General features: G+C 37.8%; 1 protein-coding gene across 6 annotated transcripts in view; it reads left to right on the top strand.

Annotated features, from left to right (window-relative positions):
- The window catches only part of CCSER2 (coiled-coil serine rich protein 2), a 160,173-nt gene that overhangs the window by 20,882 nt on the left and 120,423 nt on the right, over positions 1 to 18,868 (top strand). For all 6 annotated transcript variants that reach the window (XR_003437841.1, XM_027129689.1, XM_027129690.1 and 3 more), the window contains 2 exons: positions 14,396 to 15,851; positions 16,993 to 17,189. Coding sequence is in view for 5 of the 6 variants with exons in the window: in XM_027129689.1 (XP_026985490.1) it covers positions 14,435 to 15,851; positions 16,993 to 17,189 (1,614 nt within the window). In the remaining variant the exon portion in view is untranslated. The remainder of the gene's footprint in view (positions 1 to 14,395; positions 15,852 to 16,992; positions 17,190 to 18,868) is intronic.

Raw genomic sequence — 18,868 nt, 5'->3', positions numbered from 1 at the left:
TTTTTTTGCGGTACGCGGGCCTCTCACTGTTGTGGCCTCTCCCGTTGGGGAGCACAGGCTCCGGACATGCAGGCTCAGTGGCCATGACTCACGGGCCCAGCCGCTCCGTGGCATGTGGGATCTTCCCGGACCGGGGCACGAACCCGTGTCCCCTGCATCGGCAGGCGGACTCTCAACCACTGTGCCACCAGGGAAGCCCTCTTACTGTGATATTCTTGAAAAAAACTGCAATTTGTATATTATTTATTTTCAGTTCTTCAGAAGGCTCCAGTAACTGTTGTCTCCCCCTTGTGGCTACATTTTTTTCTCTTATTGGAGTTAAATTGAGCATCTTTTTCAGCTTTCTATTTTCAATCCCTGACCCTTTTCATCATATTCTTGTTTCCCTGAAGTGTTGATTTCTTCAAAAAAATAGATTATTCTTTGGGGTTTTTTTCATTGAAATTGACTTTACTGTTACTTTGAATAATTCTTAAACATTTTCTCTTATCTATTCTATACAACTTTTACATTTAAAGAAGAAGAAACAGATTTTCTGATTTGTGCTCCATGAATAAGTTTTTGAATATTTTTCACTGTTAAATTTGATTGATTCCTTCCCCATCCATTACAAAACTAAACAAACACATCCGTTACATATGCTTTTCTTGTAGTTCACCCAGGATGTTGGCCATCTCGTCCAGCACTAGAGAAGGTATTGGGAAAAGAGTGGAGTAGTCCATTCTATTCTAGTCTTTTCATTTACAACAAAACTTGCTTGTCATAAACCAATACATTGATGTCATGAACAACAGTTTGAAAAACACAGTATATTGCATCTTAGCTTAGAGAAAATGAATAGGAGAGAGGCTGTATAGGGTAATGGTTAAATTTGAATCCTGGCCCCACCACTTAGTAGCTGTGTGGTCTTGGGAAAACTACCTAACCCCTCTGTGTTTACTTTCTTGCTTTGTAAAATGATTACATTTACTTCATAAAGTAGTTGTGAAGGTTAATAAATATGAAACCCTTAGAACATTGCCTATCACATAGTAAGAGCTATAAGAGTGTTTGTTAGCTGCTATTGTTCCTGCTGTTACTACTACTACCACTACTATCACTACTCATCATATTGAGTGCTACTGACTTGGGTTCAGTAGTCTTGGTTCTTTATTATCTATGTGAACTGGGACAAGTTACTTAACCTCTGAAGAAAACTGAGTTTCTTCATCTCTGAAATGGGAATAAATGTACCTGTTGTGTGTTGTAATGAGGTTAAGATATGGTAATTTTTATAAACTGATCAGCACAGTGCCATACATATACTGTTCTTGATAAAAATTAATGTTTTTTTAATGTTTTTAATAAAAATTAATGTTTTTTTTAAAATGTTATCATTAAGACCCCTCACAGTCATGTTGTCCTCTTTTGTTTTCAGTAGGGACAATTAGGTTTTTCCACCCTCCTGGTCCCATAGGAAGGAGATTTTTCTATCCAGGCCATTGGAAACACTGCAGAGCCTGCCTTCCACAGGTGTTCTGTCTCTTGGGATATTGCCCTGAGTCGGTCCCACAACATCATTCACTTGTGTGCGCTGATGTCTGTTATGTGCCAGGCTCTGTGCTAGATGATGAGAATTTTAAAAATGAGTTTTTAAATTAAGCTATTGAGTAAATATTACAGATATTTTCATTACATTTATATTTTTGAAATTATTTGTATTGCCCACTGTCTCAATAATCTTGCTGGTTGAGTTTGCTCATAACATCTAATAAGACCTAGTCCCTGCTTTCTACAGCCCCGTTCAGCTGCAAGCACAATTCCCACATCCTGCAGGTTTAGCCAGTCCCGACTAAGGTGGGTGAGTGGAGCCTGCAGTAGTGTCCAGTGTTCCCAGGGCTAGAGCCCTGAGCAATGTGCCTGTCAAGCTACCACCTTCTTCGTGACTCAGCTGTAAATCAGAATGTCTGCCTTGTTTTCCTGTCTAGCATTCCAGGCCTCATCATGGGACTGGAAGCCCATCCTCATCTTATATCCTGTGGTATCTTGCTGTAGCTATTCTTCCCACCATTTTCTTATTTTTAATCTGCTGTTTTAGCTCTTTCTCTGCATCTTAGAAAAGAGAGCACAAAATTAGAAAAAACCAAAACTACTGCCTTTATTTCCTCTCAGGTTACTGCCTTTTTCTTTCTAGTCTTTGAAAGAATGGATTAACGTTTCCTGACTCTATTTCTTTACCTTATTTTTACTCTTGAACTCTGTAGTTTTCTGTGCCTCATCTTGTCTCCTGAAACTCCTCTGGCAAAGGTGACCAAATTTGCAAACTACCAAGGGTGATCATTCCTTTCAGTCTTTAGTTTTTCTTTGCTTATCTGTGGAATTTGACACTACTGCCTATTATTTTCAAATTCTCTTCCAGTTCTTTTCTTTCCTTTTGGATTGTGCATTCTCAGCCGCCTTTGTTGCTTTTTTCCCCTTCTGTCCATTCCTTAAATGTTCGTGATCCCCTGGATCTCCTTAGCCTTTCTTTCCTTTTTCTACATCTTCCCCAGATGACCTCACCTGTTTCTGGTGGAACATTTGACTGTTTTCTTTGTATTGACAGTTCCCAAATCATCTCCCATTCAGATCTTGCCCTTGCATTTCAGACTTCTTTACATGGCTTGTAAACATCCCCACCTGCACCCTCTGTAGGTACCTCAAAGTTACCTCAAAGTCAGCTTGACATGCTAAGTTTACGATCTCTTTCCCTAGACATAATGTTTGCCCTCAATTAAAGGCACCACCCTCTGTCCAGTCAGGCCTGGAATCATGAACCCTTTCTCCTCTCTACATCAAATTAGTCAATCAGTTATCCATTTCCATCTCCTACACCTAATCAGTCAGTCAATTATTCATCCATTTATTCATTAAATATTGTGCTCTCATTTTGTGTCCACTGTTATGATCAAATTCTCAAGATTCAGTATTACTAATATCTTTTGTATTTGTATCTTTTCTCTAACCTTTTTGCTACAACCCTTGCCATCATTTTCATGTTAAAACCTCTTAACCTATCTACCTTTCTTCCTTTGGTCCATCCTTCATACTGAAGTCAGAGCCAGTTTTCAAAATTCAGGTCAGGTCATTGTTTTCTGACTTAAAACCCTTTGGCTTCCTTACTGCCTGTAGTAAAGTTCAAATTTCTTAGTATGGCATTTAAGGCCTTTCGCAGGCTGTATTTTTTCCATTGAACTTTTCTCGTTTCCTGCAGCATTTCTTTGAACCCTGTTCACTACCCTTATTTAATTAATAACAGTTTCCTGAATGTGCCATGCTTGTTCTGTGCTTTTGTTTATACTCTTTACTTAGGCTGTATTGCTTCTCACATTTTCTTTATTATTATATTATTATTTACTATTTATCATTTGGACCCAACTCAAGCATTGGCTTCCTCTATGAAGCCATTTATGAAATCCCCTTCTCCCATTAAGTACTTTCTTTTTTGTACCCTCATGTACTATCCCATATACTCTCCTATAGCAATTATAGCACTTCATTGCCCTTTTCTTGTCTATATGTCTTTTTCTCTGTATTGGAGTGTCTGTTGTATCCACATCCTCTAGCATAGAGCCTGATTTGTAATAAATCTTTTAATAAATGTCTTCAAAAAGGCTTTCAATACATGTTTGATGACTGAATTAATGTATTCTAAGTCATGACCATGATGAAAACATTCCTTCCTTTGCCAGATCATAAGCTTCTCCTGGCAGGCATTATATCCTACCTTGTTTATTTTTTAGGATCTTGTCTCATAGATGCTTAACAAAAAAGTGTTATAGTAATCTGAGGTGGAGGTATGCAGTGAATTAAGTGGGGCTTCCCTGCAGAGGAAGAAGTTGAATTGTGATAGGCCTAAGCACAATAAGATTGCTCCTATATTCAGTGGTCCTTATGCCTTACATCATGATCAACTTATAGATGCAAATATTGTACCTAACTTTAATCACTCTGATTTTTACAAAATCAATAAGATTCTCAGTGCCAATACCTCTGGGGACTGATTAAATGCTGTTAACTAGTTTAAGGATGTTTACTTTTTAAAAATGTTAAAATATGAGTATCCTAGTTCAATTAAAAGTTGCAGAGTAATTATCTAAAATACTTTGTAATTAAATCACACAAAGAACATATAAAGAGCACAATCAGACTGAGATTGTGTCATGTCCCATTTCTTTTGTAATTTTCTTTTTTAAGAATGGAGACTTTTTAAAAAATTAATTAATTAACTTATTTTTGCTGTGTTGGGTCTTCGTTTCTGTGGGAGGGCTTTCTCTAATTGTGGCAAGCGGGGGCCACTCTTCATCACGATGCGCAGGCCTCTCACTGTCGCGGCCTCTCCTGTTGCGGAGCATAGGCTCCAGACGCGCAGGCTCAGTAGTTGTGGCTCACGGGCCCAGTTGCTCTGCGGCATGTGGGATCTTCCCAGACCAGGGCTCGAACCCGTGTCCCCTGCATTAGCAGGAAGATTCTCAACCACTGCGCCACCAGGGGAGCCCCTGTAATTTATTTTTTTAAAATAATGTTTTATGCCAAATGTTGTAGGTTTCTTGGAAAAAACTTAAAGAGTTAGGTGCCATGGGTATGAATAGGGAATGAGATTCCAAATTAGAATAAATTCTTAAGCAAGAAAGCTACCAGGGAGGAGACTGGCTTTTTCATTGGGTTTAATAACCCAGTGTGGTTTGTGGAGGGGTGGGAAAAAAATCAGTATCATGAATTTGGGTACCTGTTTTACCTAGGAAAATAGGAGTTTATAAACAGAAGCTTGTACTTGTGTCAGGCTGTGTTATGCTTTATACATATAAATGCTTTTATTGCTTTTTAAAAATATTTATTTATTTATTTTTGGCTGCATTGGGTCTTCGTTGCTGCACGTGGGTTTTCTCTTCGAGCGGGGGCTACTCTTCGTTGTGGTGCGTGGGCTTCTCATTGCGGTGGCTTCTCTTGTTGCAGAGCACGGGCTCTAGGCACGCGGGCTCAGTAGTTGTAGCTCACGGGCTCTAGAGTGCAGGCTCAGTAGTTGCGGGGTATGGGCCTAGTTGCTCTGTGACATGTGGGATCTTCCCGGACCAGGGCTCGAACCTGTGTCCCCTGCATTGGCAGGCGGATTCTCAACCACTGCGCCATCGGGGAAGCCCTAAATGCTTATATTGTTGATTAGAGGTAAAACTAACAAAATTCTCAGAAAATCACTGTTAAGGGATATGCTTTTCTTGCTTTCAACCTGCATTTATAAAATGCCAATTATGTGCAAGCCTATGTCCTAGGGTCACAGTGGAAACAGAAGAGTGAAAGGCATAGTTTGTATTCTCAAAGAACTTGGTTTCCAGTGAAGGGAACATAAACCTGGAGTGGTCTGAGGAACCCTTCTTGGCTTGTTGACAAGAAATAGGAGTACACATTCATTTGAATGTCCTACGCAGTTATTGAGTTTTACCTGAACTAAATAAATTTGGAGAGAGAGCTTGTGTGGTTGGCCAGGGGAGCTTCCAGTTCTTCTTTAGCTGCTAGTATTCTCTTTGTTCCTTAAATTAAAGTTTCAGGAAGTAATATACTTTGAATCTGCATTTAATAACATCATTTAATGTTCCCAAACCACAAATTCATTTTGAGACTTCCACAAGTTGCTTTGATCCCCATCTGCCTGAGTAAAAAATTGTAGCTAGAGGACAAAAAGGTCAGCTTGATTTAAAAAAAAAAAAAAAAAAAATGGGGTTTTGGGTTGAGCTCGGTGTGCACTCTTTAAAACCGTGAAGAATCTGGAATGAAGTTGTATTGTTTTAAACCTTTACTTTTGAAGGTGTTATTTTTACTTATTTAATTGCTATAATCAAGGCTTTGAATCAACTTGACATAGATGACAGCCTGAAAAAACATGGGAGAAGAAGATATGAGGGAAATGGTTGGGTAACACAAGGTAAAAAAAAAAAAATTTTTTTTTTTAAATTAACTGTAGTTATCTGAATGAGAAAGCAAGTTTCAAGAAGTGACTGGTAGGGGCATGTAGTCATCAGCATTGTTGTTCAGTTAACTGCTCTTGGACTCAGTAGTGAATTTATGCCTATGTAAAATCCCTAAAATGTATGCATTTCATACCTTCTAAAAAGCTATTTGAAAAACTAAAAAAAAAGAATATGAGTGGGTGGTTCCTCAGATGATAAGGTAATTGATATGAAAGAAATTTGAAAAAGAGAAAGCTCTTACTTGTTCTTTTGCAAAAACTTCTTTAATCAATACCTAGGGTCTTCGCAGTCTTCATGCTTCTCCTCTAACCTTAGCTATCCAGTTCCTTCCTTCACTGTTGTCCTTAGCTATCAGTAAACTTCTCAGAATATTTCATTCCTTTGTCAGGAAGGTAGTCTGCCTGGATCCTGGAATCAGGTAGAGTTGAACCTGAATTCTCTTAAGTAATTTATGAACTTGTGACTTTGGGCAAGTGTTTTAGCCTTTCTGAATCTTGGTTTATCTGTTTAAAATAGAATGAAATCTACCACCTTATAATATTAGGAAGATTAAACAATTAACAGGGACAATGTGGTAAGGATGTTACCTGTTATATAAGTACTCAGTAATATTTGCTCCTTCTTTTCCCTTCTTATCCAATTGTGGATTCCTTTTAAAAGCAAAAAACTTTGATTTGTAATTTTTTTTTTTTTTAAAAGGCTTTATTTCGGTTTTTGTTTGTTTTTTTAATTAATTAATTAATTTATTTTTGGCTGCGTTGGGTCTTCATTTCTATGTGAGGGCTTTCTCTAGTTGCGGCAAGCAGGGGCCCCTCTTCATCGCGGTGCGCGGGCCTCTCACTGTCGTGGCCTCTCTTGTTGCGGAGCACGGGCTCCAGATGCGCAGGCTCAGAAGCTGTGGCTCACGGGCCTAGCCGCTCCACGGCATGTGGGATCTTCCCAGACCAGGGCTCGAACCCGTGTCCCCTGCACTGGCAGGCAGATTCTCAACCACTGCGCCACCAGGGAAGCCCCTGATTTGTAATTTAAAAAAAAAAAAAAAAGAATTTATAAGTAGTTCTGAAAATTCTTTCATATGTGAACTACCATACTTTAAATGTGCTATACTTAAAAAAATTATTCTTACAGGAAGTAACTCAAAATCTCAGATATTTCCAGGCCCTGTACCAGGTATTATTCTTAGTTCAGCATTAAACTAAAGCTCACAGACAATGTTAAAGTATTTCAGAGAAGATTATATCATTAGATGATGTAGTCAACATGTACTTTTTCAGACTTATGACTGCATTTTTTTTTTTTTCTTTTTGCGTTACGCGGGCTTCTCACTGTTGTGGCCTCTCCCGTTGTGGAGCACAGGCTCCGGACGTGCAGGCTCAGCGGCCATGGCTCACGGGCCCAGCCGCTCCGCGGCATGTGGAATCCTCCCCGACCAGGGCACGAACCCGTGTCCCCTGCGTCGGCAGGCAGACTCTGAACCACTGCGCCACCAGGGAAGCCCATGACTGCATTTTTTAATTGCTTAACCGACTGCATATCAGGTAAAGTGTAGCAAAGACAGCACAACTACTAAAATGAAGCAGATTCACAATGTCTGTTTTATTTCACTTCAGAGTTACAAGTAAGTATAGGAGAAAGTTTCATGAATATTTAAAGACAGAAGGTAGCTCATCAACAAATGAAGTGACAATATTCATAACATAAGCAAATATGGAAACTTTATAGAGTTGAGCTCTCAGATTAGCTTAGTTTTAAGACCACAGTCCAAGATGATTGATAACAATTATGTTGCAGTTATTTGTGCATTTAGAAATCAGTAAATAATCTTGATAGGAAATAGTACATTCAGGTTCTAATCTTTTTTCTCCCCTGCCACGTGATAGTACCCTAAACATTTTGTAGTAACAGTGTGGCTTTCTTGTGGGCTTATCTTGTGCCTCTAAGTTATTAATACTTAAGATGTTCTTGGGGGATAACATATATTACCCTCATTTCAGACAGTCAAGTAGAAGCATAGAGAAGTGAAAGAATAGAGTGTTCTGTTCTCAGTCTACTTGTGACTGGCAGGGAAATGTTAAGGCCTTTCTGACTCACAGATGACTCACCAGAGGACAGAATCTTTAATGTGTGTTATTTAATGATTTGCAGAATGACCCTTATATCTAATATCATTACTAGTTTTCTTATGGTCACCCTGAAAGTATTTGTAGGTGTGGAGTATGTTTTGTGGTAAAGGTCATTATCAGAAAATGAGGATGGCAGTCATCCAGCATGGATATGCTGTCCCTTTTCCTGCTCATGGCAGATATTGCTGTTTGATCAAGATTCTTTACTGCAGAGTCTAGATTTTACCTCAGAGTCCTCAACGTATTGCTCAAGGCCGCTACTACCAATCAGTCACAGGCCCACAAAATGAAATTACTTTTCAGTCTTGGATTACTATTTATTAAATTAATTTGCACTAAGATTATGAGTTTACTTAAAAGTTGACGATCTGTCATATTTGTGATCCTATAGCAGGCACAGTTTATGTTCTCATACTTTCTTATGGGTCAAATAAACATGCACACAATTATAAGACAGACTCAGCTCTATTATTGGTGTGAAGGGAATAGAGAAGGATGCAAAATTAATTTTAACTGGAAAGGTTTGTGAGTGTAATGATTTTGGACTTGGAGGGTAGGATCTTCAAGGTGGTCTTTACAACTTTAGCAAAGGCATAAAAGGTACAAAATATAGGATGGATTTGGGAGAATGATAGACAATGTATCTTGGCTAGAATGTATAGTACTGCAGTGATAGGGTAGAAGCAAATAGAGAAGCTTGATCTCTGTACAGTGGGTTTTGGATTTTATTTTGTTGTTCCTGGGCCACACGTGGTTTTTAATCTATGGAATGACATGATCAGATCTGTGTTTTGAGAGAATAACTGTTTTGACAGTTTGAATAGAAATGGAGTCAAAATCTTGATAACGTAGGAATAGGAAGGCTTTTTAGTAATGCAGAAAGAGATGAGGGTAAGAACTAGAATTGTGGAATGGATATGGTGAATTTAGAATAAAATGTTAAAGATAAAATTGATAAGTGAAACAATAAATTGAGGTTGAAGTCTGGAGAAATTGAAATAGTAATTTATGAAAAAATAATGTCTGTTGACTAAAAAAATCCTCTTTTGTGTTTTATCCAAACTTCTATTTTTATGTCTTTTAAGTATATTTTCTGTAATATTAAACTTAATTTTAAATAATTTTTTTGGTAAGATTAAACTGTTTAAGAGTCTTGTTTGATACTGAATAAATAGTTTTAATTTTTTAAATGCAGTTTTTTAGTTAACATGTTTTAAATGGTAAAAATATGGGCATATTTAAATTATTTAAGCAATAACGATGTAAAGGTGAGAAGAAGACTTCTTTTCACCTAATTCTCACTTCCCTAATGGTAATCACTATTAACAGTTTGTGTGTTTAAATATATAGGTGCACGCACATCTCTATGTTATATCCTCTGTCTATTTATCTATCTATCTGGCATGTTACTTTTATAAAAATGGGATCTAGTGTACAATTTCTCAAAGTAGCAAAAACGAACATGTTCATTTACATGTCCCAAAGAGGGTCTTTCTGTAGCACACAATAACAAGAAGCAAAAGCATATAAACTTGAAATTATGCTTAGTAACCAAAGTTTTAATATTCTTACTTAGAAATGATCTAGCAAGCCAGTGATTATCCACTAATTAATTCAGTTTAATATTAGTCTAAGCTTTTGTTACCTTAAAGTTCTTGGAAATTATTTGTAAGCTGACATACTATAAAACATAATTACTGTTGAAATGAAAAGTTTGTCAGAATAGTCATTCAATTTAAATACAGTTTTACATTTTCATAGTCTTAAACACTGTGTGTGAGTAATACTGGCTTATTTGATCCGTAAGCCTATATATGTTTTAGAAAGTTACTCTAATGGAATAAAGATGTATGCTTGTATTATACTTAACATTGATTTTAAAAAGCAGAAGATAAACCTATTTTATTAAACTATTTTTATTTGCCATTTACCTTAATTATATGAACTTGGTTCTTAAAACCTTTCTGAATTAATTTCTGTAAGAATAATTTAAAAATATATAACACATTTAAAATATTAGAAGATCAATTTGCTTATTTTCTGGGAATTTTGGTAATATTCAATTTATAAAAATAGTGTGTATTTATCACCAGAAGCCAGTCGGAACAGAGCTGCTTTAAGAGACTTTATAGGGCTTCCCCCCTGGTGGCGCAGTGGTTGAGAGTCCGCCTGCCGATGCAGGGGACACGGGTTCGTGCCCCGGTCCGGGAAGATCCCACATGCCGCGGAGTGGCTGGGCCCGTGAGCCATGGCCGCCGCTGAGCCTGCACATCCCTCCGTAATGGGAGAAGCCACAACAGTGAGAGGCCCGCGTACCGCAAAAAAAAAAAAAAAAAAAAGATAGGTAAACAAAAGAGATAAGTGAACAGGTGACTAATGAATCAGATTCTTCTTTTTCTCTCACCCAACACAGATCTGTATAAACCATTAATTTGTTTACAGAGATCACTGAATGACAGTCCATAAAATCAAATTCTGAATCATTGTTATCACCAACAGAGAATAACTTATTGACCATAAATAAACCAAAAACAAAATTAGAAGAGAGGAAAGTTAAAATAGAAAGCACAGTTAACAAAGTTCTATTGCTGTTCTTAGTTCACCTCTGGGAGACAAGAAATGTCTGGGCTTGAGCTGCCTGTGAGGTGTATGTACTATTTTGGCAAAGAAGTTACCTAGCTCTGTCAGGTGAATCCACTGGGTATCTTGGTGGAATTTCCAAAACTACTAAGGATAAATTTTAGAAAAGAATTAAATCATGACTCTTATTCAGATATCAAATGGACATGTTAAAGGTTTTATTTATCTAATCATTAATGAGGGAGTCAGAGATATGTTATAGCTGGCCCAAGGGAGAATGCAAAGGACACGTACATTTATAGATCAGGAATATTGAAGTGAATTTGCAAAGCTGGCTTCTTCCATCATGGTGGAGAGAAGTCAACTGAAATGGGCAGAATTTATTTGCATGTCTGTAGACAAGAATTGTGTGCTTTACCATTAGTTTTCTATATGTTAACCTCTATCTTTACAGAGTGGTAAAATAGTCCAATGACAATTCCTGTAGGATTAAATTATCCCTAGAAGCTGCAGCATTTCATCAGAAGGATCTTTTTTGCTTATTCAAAAGTCTTAAAATTTTCTTTACAAAATGATTTTTTTCGATCTGCATTCCCGGAGAATTATTTCTTTATCCTTGACGTTTTATTAATTTAATTTAGATATGTATTTGGATCTGTGGTTTATTGTATTTTTCCTTTCCTTTTGTAGATTTTCTTTACCTTTATTTTAGGACTATTTTCTATCATGTCTACCTGCTTTTTCTCTTCTATTTGTTTAGTTATTCTACTTCAGGGATACTAAGTATCTTTCTGTTTAGTCTCTGTCCTACTTATTCTATCTGATTGCCTTGGTATCTCTGTCTGTTTTTCTCCTCAGTACTTAGGAGATTTTTCTTATGATTTTTCTTCTTGCCATTAGTTTGATTTTCAGTGTTTGGTTCTTTTTCTTGCTTTTTTTTCAAATTCATTTTTCTTAATTGATTTTCTTAGCTCCATAGCTTTTCTTTTCAACTTACTTGTTTTGTCTTTTCATCTTTGAGCTTTTGATTTATTAAATGTATGTGCTTATTAGGTTGTTTTCTGTTACAAAGAACTCATTGGGGATTTCCTTATTTTCCTGTGTTATGTTTGCTTTCAGACTAGGTTCTTTTTTTCTTTCCTCTTCTTTCCACCCTCTTGTTTATACAGTTGCATGGCCTTTTCTTTATATCTTGCTAGGTAAATACTTGGATAGTGAAGTCAAGACTTTGTATCTGCCCTGATATAACATGGGTGAGTTCTCCTTGATGCCATCCTCATCTTAGCTGTGACTTTGTCTCCTCCTTTTACTGTACCCCCTCAATACATCTTTTGAGCAGTGTGTTTTATTCTCTGTCTGCTTCTCTGTAGTTGAAGGATATAAAGTGGTGGTGGGGGGAGAGTTCTTCTGGGGCTCCAGGCTCTCCTGTCTCCTTAGATTTTGTTAAGTGTCCTGTACTGGCCTTATTCCATCCTGCCGAGGGTGTAGTACATTTCTAGGGGCTTCAGACCCTTTCTTTAACTCAGAAGAATGCCTTGGAAGTCAACAGGTTCTGGTGGCCACTCTGCCTGTCTCAGCTTAGGTTTTAAAGCTTCTGTGCTGAAGATGTTCTCCTGGACTTTTCTAGGGCATGCCAAAGCAGGTCTTTATATCCAAACCGGAGGATATTTATTAAAATATTTATATATTAAAATTTTCAAGTTTTATGAACTCACCAATTTTTCTCATTATTGCTTCTAGGCAGTGTAATCAGGCTAGGAGCCAGATCACACTGTGCAGAATCTTTTTCTGGCCACTACTTTTTAAAGTTTAGAGATGTTTAGTTTAAGCATTTTCTTGTTCGACTGTAGCTGGTGGATTTTTGGCTGAAAAATAAAACACACACGTATATATAGTCTGTGTCTTTTTTAAAAATTAATTAATTTTATTTATTTATTTTTGGCTGCTTTGGGGTCTGCACGCGGCCTTTCACTAGTTGTGGTGAGCGGGGGCTACTCTTTGTTTCGGTGCGTGGGCTTCTCATTGTGGTGGCTTCTCTTGTTGAGGAGCACGGGGCTCTAGGCACGGGGCTTCTGTAGTTGTGGCTCGCGGGCTCTAGAGCGCAGGCTCAGCAGTTGTGGTGCATGGGCTTCACCGCTCCGTGGCTCGTGGGAACTTCCCGGACCAAGGCTTGAACCCTTGTTCCCTGCGTTGGCAGGCAGATTCCCAACCACTGTGCCACCAGGGTAGCCCTAGTCTGTCTCTTTTTTTGTGTGTGTGCGATACGTGGGCGTCTCATTGTTGTGGCCTCTCCCGTTGCGGAGCACAGGCTCTGGACGCGCAGGCTCAGCAGCCATGGCTCACGGGCCCAGCTGCTCCGTGGCATGTGGGATCTTCCCGGACCGGGGCACGAACCCATGTCCCCTGCATCGGCAGGTGGACTCTCAACCACTGCACCACCAGGGAAGCCCGTGTTACAACATTTTTATATAACCACAGTGAACATATAGTGACCATATTATATTTTTGTTAATGTTAGGGCATTTTAATATTTTTATCTCATTTTTGTAATCTCATCAGCTGACATAATTTATTAAAGTTACTCACATAGAGGACACTTTATTTTTATGCTCTTTTGTGTTCATTGAACCTTTTTGTTGTTGTTTATTACCTTTAAAATAATTTGAGGGACTTCCCTGGTGGTGCAATGGATAAGACTTCACGCTCCCTATGCAGGGGTCCTGGGTTCGATCCCTGGTCAGGGAACTAGATCCTGCATGCATGCTGCAGCTAAGAGTTCGCATGCCACAACTAAGGAGCCTGCCTGCTGCAACTTAAGACCTGGTGCAACCAAATAAATAAATATTAAAGAAAAAAAATTTGAGAGGTTGAGATTAATGGACTAATCAATGTTATTAACTCATTATACTTCTCACCCTGACACTAACTGTAATGTATGTTTATATTACTGGATAGAAATTCTTTTGAGATATTTGCTTAACATGACAGCTGACATTTCAGCCCTTGATGCCAGAAGAATTTTTTTGGTGCTGTTGGATTCTTTATCTACATCCTTCTCGTAACTTTAATAATGAAAGTTTTAAATTGCATTCCAGTTTTTATAAGATCAAATGCACTTAAAAAAAAAAACCAGGGCTTCCCTGGTGGCGCAGTGGTTGAGAGTCCGCCTGCCGATGCAGGAGACACGGGTTCGTGCCGCGGTCTGGGAAGATCCCACATGCCGCGGAGCGGCTAGGCCCGTGAGCCATGGCCGCTGAGCCTGCGCGTCTGGAGCCTGTGCTCCACAACGGGAGAGGCCACAACAGTGAGAGGCCCGCGAACCCCCCCCAAAAAAAAAACAAAGTCACGTTTCTATTTTTGAAGGAAATAATATTACCCAAAATGGAAAAAATAATTTGGATTGGAAATTGGAAGATGTGCTGTAGAAGTGTTATTTTTTAATACAAATTTGATAGTCTAATTTTATTATTTCTGGATTTTGCTATCATCATCCATAGCCCAAGTTAATAAAAGGGTTTACAAAAATGTTTATTTTCTTCTAACATGAAGTTATTAATTAGTGTAATCAGTATTTATTAAGAGTTCTGTAGGAATTATGAGTAACTTGGTTTTTGCTGCATTTATTTAAGAATATGCATTCATATTATGTAATAATCCATGTAATTATCCTTATTTAGAAATGTTTAATCTGCTTTTTTGTCTCCTCAGATTTTGTCAAATTTTAAGAACAAATGCACCATATAGCTCATGGAAGAAAAAACACAAATCAAGACTTTTTTGGGTTCCAAGTTGCCAAAGTATGGAACAAAACCTGTAAGAAGTACACTGCAGCCAATGCCAAATGGAAAACCTGTTAATTTATTGGGAACTTCCAAGAGTAGCAATGCCAAAAGTTACATCAAAAATAATGGCTCTGATTGTTCATTGTCCCATTCATTTAACTGGAGAACGGCAAATAAATACCAGTTTAGTGCACAAAGTCCTGAAGAGCCTAACGGTACTCAGAGTTCACATGATAAAGAAATTGATCCTGAAAAACATGCACCTGCTCAAGGAATGTTTGATAAAAATGGGATGAAGGGAGGTTTGAAAAGTATTTCTTTACTCACATCAAAGTTAGCAAAGACATCTACTATGTTTGTGTCATCTGCAGAAGAGTTAAACCAAAAGTCTTTGTCTGGACCGTCTAATTTGGGTAAATTCACCAAAGGCACATTATTAGGAAGGACTTCATATGCTTCAGTCAGTGCTCCAAAGTCGCAGTTGAATGGATTTTATGGAAACCGATCAGCTGGTAGCATCCAAAGGCCTAGAGCAAACTCCTGTGCCACCAGAAGCAGTTCTGGAGAAAGCTTAGCACAATCCCTAGATAATATTAAATCTCTTGCTTGTGAAAAAATGGTTAGGTCACAGAGTTTTTCACATTCCATTCAGAATTCATTCCTTCCACCTTCATCTATAACCAGATCACATTCCTTCAATAGAGCTGCAGATCTTACAAAGCCTTATCAGAATCAACAGCTACCCATTAGAGTGCCTCTGAGGTCAAGTATGCTAGCAAGAAATTCTCGGCAGTCGGAAGTACTCAATGGGAATGAACATTTAAGGTATGGATTTAATAGGCCTTATGCTGCTGGTGGAAAGAAGTTGGCTTTACCAAATGGCCCGGGTGTAACTTCCACTTTGGGTTATAGGATGGTTCATCCCTCTCTACTGAAATCTGGCCGATCTCCATTTTCTGGGACTATCACAGTTGATGGTAATAAAAATTCACCGGCTGACACATGTATAGAGGAAGATGCTGCACTTGTGGCTAAGGACAGAGCTAAGGATAAGGACCAAGAACTAATTGAAAATGATAGTTATATAACAGAAAATGACCAGACCATGAAACATGATACTAAAATTAGATACCTGGGTGATGATGTGGATGACATTTCATTGTCTTCTCTGTCATCTTCTGATAAGAATGATTTAAGTGAAGACTTCAGTGATGATTTTATAGATATAGAAGATTCCAACAGAACTAGAGTAACTCCAGAGGAAATTTCTCTCAAAGAAGAAAAGTGTGAAAATGAACCACCAAAGGATATATTTGATTCCCCCAAGGAAAATGAAAAATCCTTCAGTAAAACTGATGAGTGGATAGATATAAGTGTCTCTGGTAAATATTAATGTCCTTAATTTTTTTTGCTTTCTCCTAGATAATAGAACTGAATTTCCACTTAGGATTATCTTCTGATTAATACCAGGATACTAACAATTTCATGGAAGGATGGATCTAGACAAAATTGGAATGGGGCAACATTTACCTTCCTTGTGACTTTTGTCCCTTGTTCTATTTTTCATGCTAAAACAACATCCATAAGTATATTCATTCCCTTATGGTATTTTACCTTTGCTCTTCTTTGTCACACGCAGGCTTATTCCTGCTTGCTTCAAAATTATTTTTTTTCCCTGCTTCCTCCAATCAGTGGCAGCCTGTTTTAAACCATCTCTTCCTTTAGGGTAGTAGATCACTACTATTTGTTAAGAGTAAAGCTGTACCAAAGGGTAAATGGACTAATATAGGTTATGTCCAATCTAATGAATTTTTTTATCCTAGGCAATTTTCTTTTTTTTAAAGGAAGAGTTAGATTTCTTGCTTAGTAGACTTAATAGTTAAACTTTCAGAGGAGCTTAATTTTTTAAATTGAGAGTGAGATAGCACCTGTTAAACATTTCTTCTTATACTTGGTAATCCTGGTGCTAAATACTGGAGAAAATTTATCTCTGTGCCCATCTGGCCTGAAAAAGGAACAAACTGACGGTTTGGGTATAGGCATGTAATCTGGTTGAAGGACTAGGCCATCCCTGGAGATATGCATACACCCTTGACTGCCTGAGGGTCTTCTAGTTAGGAGTGACTGCTGGAGCAAGTTATTTCCTTATAAGGAGTCAACTGCAAGGTTAAATGATATACACAGAGTAAAGACTTTCCTGGGCAGTGCTTAAAAATAAATATCTTAGGAAATATTCAAAGAATATGAGGCTTTATGTACATTTCTAGAAATGTTGTAGAAGTGAAAGATGGCTCAATGAATTTTCTTTATTGGGAAATATTTCAGTAGTTTATTTTTAAGATTTTGCATCTTGATTTTTTTATTGTTTAGATTTAGAAGATTCTAGTTATGAATACTTTTTTGCCAACTTTTTTGCTATAATATATCAAATTATTAAATCTTATATTTTTTGAACCTGAGAAATAATTATATTTTTATGAATTAATAACTTATTTTTCCTCTCTTTTAAAAAATCAACTGAAGACAGGAGTGAATGTTCAAAACATGCTTCTGGAAACAACTTGATTTCACCAGATACAGATTACAGAGCTGGTTCTTCATTTGAACTCTCTCCATCTGATAGCTCTGATGGAACGTACATGTGGGATGAAGAGGGCTTGGAGCCCATTGGAAATGTCCACCCAGTTGGGAGCTATGAGTCCTCTGAGATGAACAGCATAGTATGTATGGATTTATATACCATTTTGGAACATTTTGTTTACTTTGCTATAGAGAGACTTGGGATATTGATTGGATTTTTTAAGTTTATGAACTAACTTTCCTAGTTTGAGAAATGGGAATTCATATCTCTTAAAGGCCTACAAAACATCTGGTCTTAATACATAATAAAGCATATATTTGTATAACATAGCACGAGTTAAATACGTTCTCATACACATTCATAATATAGTTGACCCTTGAATAACATGGGTTCGAACTACGAGGGTCCACTTATATATGAATCTTTTTCAATAGTAAAAATACTACAGTACTACACAGTCTGTGGTTGGTTGAATTTGCGGATGCGGAAATGCGGGTATGGAGGAACAGTGTATATATAGAGGGCCGATTGTAAGTTAAATGTGGATTTTCAACAGTGCAGAGGGTCAGCACCTCTAACCTCATGTTTTTCAAAGGTCAGCTGTATGTAAATAAATACACACACATATTCATATGGACACCCTGTACTGTTCAGGTTAAGCTAGGTTAGTGGTTCTCAGTAGGGGAAGGCAATGTCTGGAGACATTTTTGGTTGTCACATTGAGGGATGCTGCTGGCAACTAATGGGTACACACCGGGATACTGCTTAACATCCTGTAATGCACAGGATAGCACCCACACAAAGATTTATCCAGCCCAAGATGTAAATAGTGCTGCTGATGAGAAATCCTGGGCTAGGCTGTGCTGAGGTAACATTCTCAGTGCCAACTCTCAGTGACTTAACACGATAAAAGTTTATTTTTTACCCTTAAAATGTCTATTGTAGGTCTGGACAACTCTCTAGGGCAACTGTCTTCAGTGTTCCAAGCTGCTTTGATCTTGGGGCTCTTTTGAGACCCTTTGTCACTCTGGTAACGAGGTTCTCACACACGCAGTTACTGGCAGAGGGTCTCACACATGCAGTTACTGCTGTGGCCTGCAGGTGGCATATGGCACTTTTACTCACAACATACTGACTGGAACTAATCTTATGTACTGAGTGGGCAGGAAGTGTAATTTTCCTGTGTGCCTGGTAGGCGAGGGCACCAGATATGAATGAGCACTAGAGGACCTACCATATATTTATACATGCATATTTTAAGAAAAATTGCAAGTAATGTGGATTATATGCCATGTGAGTAAAGTATAGTTGGTGTGATTAAAGTTATTCCCTGTAGTTACTGAGTATATAAAATCAATTTCCCAGTAGTTGTATGGGAAAATTGGTAGTCTTTGTGGTATATTAAATTCCAGGTAGACTTCAGGTGATGTAATTTTCACAGGTTTATTCATATAAACCTGTGACTTGGAAAAAAATAAATGTTACCAGAGGCTTGTTAAATTGCACAGACATGGAGAGGACACGTACTTAATTTAGAGGCAGCATCTCTTATTTCATTAGATAAAGGAAGTTCAGAAAAGATTACGGTTTAGGGCCTTATGTGCTCTCTTACTAGAACTTTTTAAGCGAATATGATTGAAGTTGAAATGACCATTGTGTCCAGTAGATGGCAGCAGTCAGCTGCCTAGTACCTGACATTTTTCAGACAGTTCACTGTTCTTGTAACATAAATGATGAAATAGCCTCTGGAAGACTTCAGTACACATCTGAATTGACCATTAGTCTCTAAGATCCATGAATTTCCTCCTTGATTATTTG

The sequence above is a fragment of the Aethalodelphis obliquidens genome, unplaced genomic scaffold, assembly GCF_003676395.1.
Source record: "Aethalodelphis obliquidens isolate GAN/ISIS:26980383/991018 unplaced genomic scaffold, ASM367639v1 scaffold37, whole genome shotgun sequence".
Lineage (NCBI taxonomy): Eukaryota > Metazoa > Chordata > Mammalia > Artiodactyla > Delphinidae > Aethalodelphis > Aethalodelphis obliquidens.
This window is presented reverse-complemented; position numbering and strand designations above follow the sequence as displayed.